Source organism: Aplidium turbinatum, chromosome 15 (genome assembly GCF_918807975.1).
Source record: "Aplidium turbinatum chromosome 15, kaAplTurb1.1, whole genome shotgun sequence".
Taxonomy (NCBI): domain Eukaryota; kingdom Metazoa; phylum Chordata; class Ascidiacea; order Aplousobranchia; family Polyclinidae; genus Aplidium; species Aplidium turbinatum.
The window spans coordinates 20,823,107-20,832,948 of record NC_137486.1 but is presented as its reverse complement, the minus strand read 5'-3'; the positions used below and the strand labels follow the sequence as shown (position 1 = coordinate 20,832,948).

The 9,842-nt window shown below is 37.6% G+C and overlaps 1 protein-coding gene across 1 annotated transcript; it reads right to left on the bottom strand.

Annotated features, from left to right (window-relative positions):
* Positions 1 to 7,665: 7,665 nt before the first annotated feature.
* On the bottom strand, positions 7,666 to 9,060 carry LOC145784054 (equilibrative nucleobase transporter 1-like). Its single transcript, XM_082595810.1, has one exon. The coding sequence runs from the start codon at positions 9,058 to 9,060 to the stop codon at positions 7,666 to 7,668; it is 1,395 nt and encodes a 464-aa protein (XP_082451936.1).
* Positions 9,061 to 9,842: the final 782 nt, after the last annotated feature.

Here is a 9,842-nt window from a genome sequence, read left to right as displayed (position 1 = left end):
TTGTTCTGGTCAAGTTTTACTATCCGTAAACATCTTTGTGACGTCATAACAATCTGCTACCTGACAAATTGTTCGATCTAGTTGGAGAACCTTCTAAAGTCTTGCACGTATGCAAAATCTTCTAAAAATACATTACCTAATTAGGATTTCGCAATCAGAGGTCACTTCAGGACAGTAACCAATAATAACATTTCGTAAGAATTATACAATTAAAACAGTACGCTTGGTCAAGACACATAATGTAGTCTGTCGTGAGGCTTTGCATATTGATTGTGAAACAGTTTCCATTCACTTTTACTGCAAAACGCTGTAAAGTGTGAATTGTTTTTCTCTCGTGGTCTGAAGAATGCAAAATTGCCGGAAAATTGCGATAGTCACAGAGTGCTTTAGTTTAGAGCAGGGGTCACTAAACTACGGCCCGCGGGCTAGAACCGGCCGCAAACTGATTTCAGCCGGCCCACCACGTGCTGCGGAAATAACTACTGCACTACAACTGTTAAGGAAAAAAGTTACCAAACTTTTTGTAAAGGACTGACGTTGCTGTTTATCATCAGGCCACCACAAATGGGGACAGCCTAGGCCAAATTTGGAAAGATGTAATGTTTTTTCAAGAGCACGATGCCCTGTAGTGTATCACAGCAGGGGATAATTTTTCCAGCGACCTTTCGATTTTCATCACAACTTTTCTATTCCACCGCTGACTTTGTTATTTATTGTGCTCAATTCAAGTCAATGGAGATTCTAAATAGTTGTATATCTTTTCGCAATTTGCATCCGGCCCGCAGCTGCTAATCTCGCAGCAATCCGGCCCTCAAAGAAAAAAGTTTGGTTACCCCTGGTAGAGTTTAAAATAGAGGATTTGTTGGTCCACTCGCCTAGCCAAGAATTAAACTGCTTGTGATGCATTGGAGAGTCTTCTAACACAGTGGTTCCCAACTAATGGGTCGCGACCCAAAGTTGGCTCGCCTGATAATTTTTTTGGGTAGCTTGTTTTTCGGGCATATTGTATCTTGGGCGAGCGAGCGAAGCGTATCATGTCGAGACATCGGAAAGCTTTGTAGCATGATCGTAGTGCAAGAAGTTTTAATAATTTTTGCTTTTATTATTGTTATTATTATTATTAAATGCAAACCCAAAAAAAATTTCAGTCTCAAACATAAATTAACTTGACAAAGTTACGGGATATAGATTGTAACGTGCACTATACATAGCCGTACGAGACCAAACCATTTTGGGGGGGGGGGGCAGAACGTAAATTTGCCCAATTCTGCACGCTTTTATAGAAATTGCCCAAATATAATGTATGCGGTGCATTATAACGGTGAAAAACTAACAGTTTTAAAAATAGACTATGATCAGATAATTTAGTATTTTTTGTTGCCCAAATCTAAGCGATACAGTTATGTAAATGGGAAAAATTAATAAATTTGTGCATTTTGGGGAAACTGCCTCACGCTAATTTTTTGGGCAGTTGCATAAACAGGCTAATCAGTTTCATCAGATAATTTAATGTTTTCAGCTGCCCAAATCAACACGATGCATTTGTGAAAATTAATAAAATTAGCTATATAGCAAATTTTGCGTTTTGAATTGGGCAGTTTCACAAAAGTATTAGAGACATATTTGGTGGCTGCCCAAATTGGCATGATGCAGTTGGTTAAATGCATTTCGTACAACCAGTTTGATCACCATGCAATACAATACATCAATACGGGTGTGCCAAATGAAAATTTTGCGGCATTTCTTGTGCAAATAAGAGACTGTACATAGTTTGATAGGTAAAAGATATTAATTTATAATTTTTCTTACTTCATGCAATTTTGTAGCTTTTCATATAGCAAATTTTTCCCTAATAATTGCAAAATTTTGCCCGAATACGCGACGTTTTGAAACAACAGGGGAGGCAGCTGCCCCCCTACCTCGTACGGCTATGGCACTATATGTCACGAACGCAATGTCGGACAAACTATGACAAAGTTTTCCACACGTTGGACCACGCATAGCCTGGTGTGGTAAAACGCATCAAAGACAAAGCCCCAAGTGCTGTATGGACTTATTGCTTTCTCCACAGAGAGGCCTTTGCTGCAAAAAAGCTGTCTCAAGAGCTGCACGAAGTGTTGAATGATGTGAAGTGTGTAAACTTCATCAAAACAAGTCCACTAAATCGGCATTTGTTTTCGTCTTTGTGGATTCTGATTATTATCAAGCATTGCTGTTGCACACAGAAGTGCGTTTGTTGTCACGAGGTCGTGTCCTGAAGCGAGTTTGTAATTTGCGAAAGGAGATTGCTATCTTCCTTCCTGAGGCTACAGAACTGTGTGAGATTAGTCGAGAAGTTTTTGCAAGAAGATTTCAAGGCAAAAGTTGCTTACCTTGCCGATATATTTGACTCTCTGAATTATCTAAATTTATATATGCAAGGCAACGGTTTTACGGTGATTGATCGCGCCGCAAAAGTTTCTGCTTAACACAAAAAACTCATATTCTGGAAAAGTTATGTCACCAGAGATGAGTACGATATATTTCCTCAGCTAACGCAATATATCTGTGGCAATGAAGTTGATATTAAGCAAACGATATAATTAGACACCTGGAACAGTTGCCAAAAAGTTTGTGCACTACTATCGAGAATCTCTAACACTTAATAACCAAAATGATTGGATAATTGATCCATTTGTTGGAAAAGATCTGCCTCAATTTTCCATCCATGTTGTAGAACAGTTTATGAACATAACGACAGAAGTAGCAAACCGTATTTCTTTTGCGTCCTTCAAAGACAAATACCCCAAAGATTCTGCAAACATCCACTTTTGGGCTTCCATGTACAAAGTGTATTCCACAGTTTCACAATTAGAGATTCAAAAACAGATTCCATTTGCAACAACTTGGCTTTGTAAGATTGGGTTTAGCGCCATGTGTGTATTGAAAATTGAATAGCGAAACCGGCTGAAAGTTAAAGCCGACATGCGGCTATGCCTAAGCAAAATAACGCCTCGATTTCAAAAACTCACTGACAGCAAGCCAGCACAGTTATCTCATTAACGATTTGATAAACATAGTATTTTCGGAAAAAGTTACTGCTTTTGTAGTGCTGTTTGTTTGCAACACAATATTGTATGGCTTTTAAAATATTACGACAATTTGCTTGGGTCGCAAGATTTTACCGAACTGAATTTTTTTTTAAAATGGGTCGCCTTAAAAACGAGTTGGGAACCACTGTTCTAACAAATGTAACGCGGTTGTATATCTTTCCTTTCTGAACGCGCAATCGCGATAGAAAAAGCTTTTTGAACGTTTTATAAATGATAAATCGTTTTCTGAAATAACTTTTTTTTCTATAAAAATATCCCTCAATTGAACAACAGTAAAATCCAGCACTATTGTGTAGCATTGGGGTATCCTGGTGGGTTGAGCAAGGGAAGCAATAAAACTCGTGGGGGGTGAGAGCGTGCCGAAGGCACGCGTATTCTAGAGGGTTCGGGGCATGCCACCCCCGGAAAAGTTTTGCAAAATTACACTCAAATAATGGAATATAGTGCTTTGTGGAAACACTTTTAGGGTGATCTTTGTATGAAATTTATTAGCAGATAAATAGCTATAACTTATTAAAGGTAGCTCTTACACACGAACGGGTAAAACCTGCAGCTAAAATTAGAGAACACCAAAAACTCAGCTAAACTGCTCAGCTGCAGCTGCCACCTACTGCTGTAGTATAGCTTAAACCAGTATTCATTTCATTGAAGTTTAGCCTAGACCTCACATATCCTGTTTGCCAAAGGCTATCCAGCCAGGATAACAGTGTAAAGCTAACATCAGGTTCAAACTTTTCCTTACGAAGCAGATATAACCTTAACTGCGCTTTAGATTTTCTCATTACGTAGCCTACTGGTACGATACCCAACAGAGTAAGCGATTCAGGAATTGCTTCCACAGATTATAGCTAAAGAAACGCAAATTGCATAAACTTTTCTCTGCTTTTTTTCCGCTTTTCACTATTTTCTTCGGAAAGGAAACAACCAGAGCAATGGATGCGGTACGAATCTCTGCTTCCGTAAGCTTCCAATTTTAAAACAATTAAAACCGAGCTAAAGTCATACGTGGACATGAGTTAGAAGCTGTTGTAATTCGCATTCAAGTAAAGAAATTACGAAATCGTTTTACTGAGAAATGTCACCTTCTCTTTTTTCAATTTTGACAGGGGAAGCAATGCTTTCCTTGCTTCCATTGAGGATACGCCCCTGTTGTGTAGTGTTATGGCAATTATACGTAGAGTATTAATATTAGCAATATTACGTAATAATGATTACCATTAATATGACGCAATTATGACATAACTATGTTTGTATTCCAGGAGGTTCTCAGTGGTAAAACGGCAGGCGAATACAAGACATTCCTAGACAATTCGAAAAAGTGAGAAAACTCAGATACGTTTATTAGGGATAAACAATCATCTGCATTGTTTTCATTACGTCATAATGGTTAATTATGCTAAAACACATTACGCGTGAGTAGATGACGAGACAGAGCATCGAACCTAAGTCTACCGATTCAGAAGCAGACACTTTAACACGAGCCGGTGTAACGGACCTGGAGATCTCATTAGTACAGGGACCAAAACATCTTCTCAACGGCCCTGATTTGCACAAATTGAGCATTTGATGATGTGGGATCTGATATCAACACCCTCTACTTCACTGGGTTTTTTGTTTCATTGAAGAGTTTGTAAATATTGCAGTATTGTGTATTCATACTTAATTCACTGGTTTTCAGGTGGAGGTGTCATGGAGACGGCGACATCAATCTTAAACCGCCGAGATTATTGTGTATTTGTCAGACGAGAAAATAAATAATATCAACACTACAAAAAGTGCTCGAAAACACTACAAAAAGTTCAAATAGACTCGTTCTATTTGAATAGGGAAAGTTTTTAAACATGATGTTTGTCGTATCCAGGTTTACACCTGGTGGCTGAAGATTTAGACTAAGTGGACGGGAAGGCAAGAAAGCCAATCTTCGAGTCCACCTTCAGGCATGCCTTTAAGTGTCCTGCCACAGACACATGCCGCATGCTCTTGAGCGGTGTCGAACCGGCGCCCTTTCGATTGCCGCTCCAGGGTTCTCACCGCTCGGCTATGCAGCCGACCAGGAAGTTAAATATTATCTATTCAAACAATTAATTTTATTTGAGTCTTTATTTGAATAAGCACAAGGTGACAAAAAAAGAAACACTCGATTGTGACGTCAAATAGCTGTAAGTTTTCTTGAATTGCCAATACAAACGAATAGCAAAACGTTGTGCTGTGTTCAGATAGCACAATTGAACAGGATGCTATCCCAAGTGGAAAGCGAGTGATATCTTGTGAAATCTAAGTGTTACGAAATAAACCAATTAGTAGTTTACATTTTCGATGATTTGTATTACGGCAGTCTTAGTAACAGAAGAACATAAATACGGAGGCACAAGAAAAACTGATACTTTTTAGGATAATTCTGCTTCCCATCCTTGGGGAAAACTGCTTGAATTCAATATGTCATGCAATAAGCAACGTATTTACATTCAAAATGTTAAGTGATATAGGCCACAAAAGAATTTTTTTCGAGTAGGTAATGCAGAAAAACAATTGTTTTCTCTTTTACCATTTTGAACGTGTTATTCACATTTGTTTGTTGATCGTCCTTTTCAAAATATTACACATTTGCGAAACTCTTAAATAAGCCAAGTTTTATCTCAAACTTTATCACAATTTAGAGCTGAAAATACGCTCAGTATGCACCAAATCAAATGTAACTTTTTTAATTTTCTGCGGGATCCCCCAGACTCCCACTATTGTATTTTCCTTTGGCGAACACTCGGTCTGGCTTTTCCCGTCCGTATAGCACCCCGTAGAACTCACCAGCCGCCACTGATTGTTAGCTGCCTACCGAGGCTACCGTATACGACACTATACACCAAGTCGACCTTAAGGTCGCACTCTAGTGCAACAAGTAAGCTGTGATAATATATTTGCTTGATAGTAGGCCTAATCCTTGCCAAACTTGGAGCTGGCTAAGAAATTTCTAATTTTTCATCTTCCAGCACCGTTTCATCTGCAAAGTTTACAATGCTATCATTACAGAAATATTTAAATGTGATATTCATGTTAAACGATCTTCACAACAAATGAACTTATTTGTCAAAACAAATACATTTGTTGAATGAGTGCTAGTGAGTCTTTAAAGTTAATTGATCAGCAAGAGTTGCTGATTATGATGTCGAAACCGTCGTGATTTTGGCTTTTGTCGGAGTCGATACTGTACTTGAAATAACTGGGCAGTCGCTTTTAACAATTTTGTCGCAACTCACCACTACAATGAAAAGCCAAGAGCAGTGGTTTGACTTATTCAGCATCGCTGTGAACTTCTTAGTCAGTGTTTGCTCAAGCCAGCCCATTAATAAGACTGACTCATGGTTCATAGTTTGACTAATCAATATTGTTGAAATTGTCATCTAACAGTTTGACACTGTTATGCAATTATTGAAACAAAACGTCACTAATGTAGGTAATTAAAAAAACAACAACAATACAGCACACAAGGATGCACAAAATACACCAACTATCGCAGAGTGAGTTAAGACAGATTTTCTTCGATTGGATTTAGGTTTTAGATTGAAAATTATGGTCAGAAATATAGGAATGACAACTGACACCGTTGACCCTGTGGCTTTTCATGGCCATCCAATGTACCAATGCCGTAAACGGCAACATTTCATAACTTGCACGATTTATCTATGGTTCAAGAAAATCACCACTTTACCAAAATTATATACTGTATCATAACTTGTGTTGCAATCATTATGTGAAAACAATCACGATTATTGCATAACATTAATAAACAATAAATTGATGTTCGTTTTGTCTGGTTTTATTGTTCATTGTCTACATATCATAACTTTTGTGACTAAGTATAGCAAGTATAGAGCACAGTGTATTCTACTGCACTGATATTTTCTTGCAAGATACTTTCAGAAAATAGCAACAAATAAAAAATGTAATATCTTATTGCAAACAAGAAACATACAAAAAGACATTATATTAAAAATACCATTATAGATACCAATAAAATACCAGTAAAAGTAGGCTACAATCATAAGTGTTGTATCACAATGAATTCATCGAATACTATGAGCAAGGTATTCAGCAGCATCTAGTGGATGAAATTATTTACCCACAAAAACACTTCAGGATTTGAAAACCTCATTCTGTCAATCTCGGTGACCGGGACTGCGTCAGTGGTTCAAAGTCTCTGCACGCATGCAAAACCAGGATTAGGCTTGCAAAAAGCTTCTTTATCAGTGCGAAGAGATACATGTTTACAATCGCTTCAACGTTTAGAAACGTTGAAAAAACAAACTTACTATTGATTGTTCAAGTTCAAAGTTACCACCATCAATTGGGTTGTTGATTGCTTTTCAAACATTTTTAAACTTTACGTTAAAACAATTTTCTGTAACTTTTATCTCAACTGTTACCGTTATTCTCCAGTGACATAGCTAGTCAAATGTGGTCTTTGTGACCACTCCTAGAGCAGTGTAACTGTGACCTACATATTACAAAATAGAGGACCAGTTTAGTGCCACAATATATCTTTTTCTGTTTTTGAGAATAAAAGCAAAACAACCACTTATTACATCTTCCTGGATGTGGTAAACAGCATTATAGGGTGGATTAGTGATGAAATAGTCAGAATTAACAATGCGATGTGAATGCCATAAAACGTTTCTTCGGCTAAAGCGATTTGGAATAAGCCGAACTGGACCAAGGACAAACAGCCAGTTATGAAGTTTGTTAACCCGAATAGTTTGCCAAGATGTTGTCCTGGAAACGAGACTACCAGAAACGTGGCACATCCACTATAAACGAAACCCTTCGTTAAAAATAGGAACACAAACGCAGCATAGACAGAAGGAATCAAAACTGTTGTTGAAAGCAAAATGCTTAAAATACTAGTTGTTACCATGGAAACAAATGCTCCTCTAATTATTGAAGCTTTTTCACCAAATTTCAATTTATTTTGAACGTATTTAGTTACTCCGTCAAAGATTAGGCCATTGATTGGAGAAATGAATGCACTGAACAATAAAATAATCCCCAACACATCAGCAGTGGCACCAATGTCTGGATCTTGAATCTCTCTAAGCCATCGAAGCAAACTACCCAGAAAGAAATTGACACGGAAACTGATCACAGTGAAATGAAACACGTTTGTCCAAAACAATTTGTTTTTAAGACAGTGCTTGAATGTGATTTTGCTTTTGTTTTGGATTTCTGAAATTTCCCCGTTGGCGTTTCCGTTGGTTTCCTCAGCCTTTATAATATTATGCTTTTTGAAGCAATTTAGTTCTTGCCAACCATACTTGAAGTCTTTTGGAGGAACAGATGGGACTGTGTGCCTCGGCATAAGAAGAAACGTTTTTAGCCAAGGAAGGATTGTGCACCAGGCAAGAGCATGGAAAGTGGTGTTTACACTAACTCCAACATCACTTAACTTTTTAACCACAAAGAATACTAGTGGAGCAGAGTCAAACATCCCATTACTTGCTGCAGTAAATATTCCTTTACCAGACTTTAATAGATTTGCCATTTGAAGGTTGCTGGTCAATAAGCTTAACCCAGCAACGTTGATGAATATCAGTGCTGGGTATAATATGTCAGAGACATTTTTTGATGAAGTACTGATGAGAATATAAGCAACAGTGTAAAGAAATGCAACTAACGATCTTTGCACCCATGAGCCACAGCGATCAAGGATATACCCAGATGGAAATGCAGTCAGGAAAGCGAATGTAGTTGCAAGAGTGAAAATTAGATTAAAACTGGCTGATCGTTGATCACAAGAAACATCAGCATCCGATCCAGTAAAATTGGCTTCGTCAGTCACTGTGCTGTTGGCGCATTGGCTTTGGAAGTACCCTTCTCTTTCAAGAACAAACTGCAAAGACGTCCAACCGTAGATGACTCCAGAAAAGAACAAGTTTTCTAGAAGCACACTTCCTAAACTCAACACAGTTTGTACTTTCATTGTTACACCACAATGAAGCGCTGACGACAAGTTAGTTGCCTGTGTGTTGAGTTACGACATAAAGCAACAAACTATCTTCTGTGAATCATACAAAACAAAGTCACACTTTCCCAATAGGTTTCAATTTAATTTGAAATATTTTTATAATTTAATAATTGTGATTTAACATAACATGCATCTATTTAAAAATCACTATTAAATATCTCAAAACATTTTCAAAAATTGACTAAAAGAAGCAAAAGTTGTTAAAACGTTTTGAGGCATTACCCTGAGTTATTCATGCCACAGCTAATTAACTTGTTGAAGCAATTGCTTTGACAAAACTATGATGGTCTGCCTGCATGTTTTAAACTCGCCACTGTGCATCAAAATCCTTCAATATCAACATCAATATACTACTTTAACTTAAGGATATGCAATGAATTACTATGCAGGTCTTGTTATGTCTTTATCCTGCAACATTATTCCTTCACTTTCAGTAGGCTCCTTATATGATGGTTGGTAAACCAATGCTGCTCCAAGTTTCACACGTTCTTAATCTTTAGTTCAATTTTGTGAAGTTTTACCCCTTTTATTTTCTATATCAGCAATATGGCGCTCGTGTGCCAACTGCATCCTTCCGTTTTTGAATACTTTGCATGTTTTTTACAAACGTTTTTTTCAAAGCCGTGGATCACGTTATACCAGCTGTGCTTTCCCGGAAAAACATATAGGCTACTTTTTTCATATGCTGGTCTAACTTTGGTATAGGCTATAGCCTACTTATCATTTTGTCTTGTTTT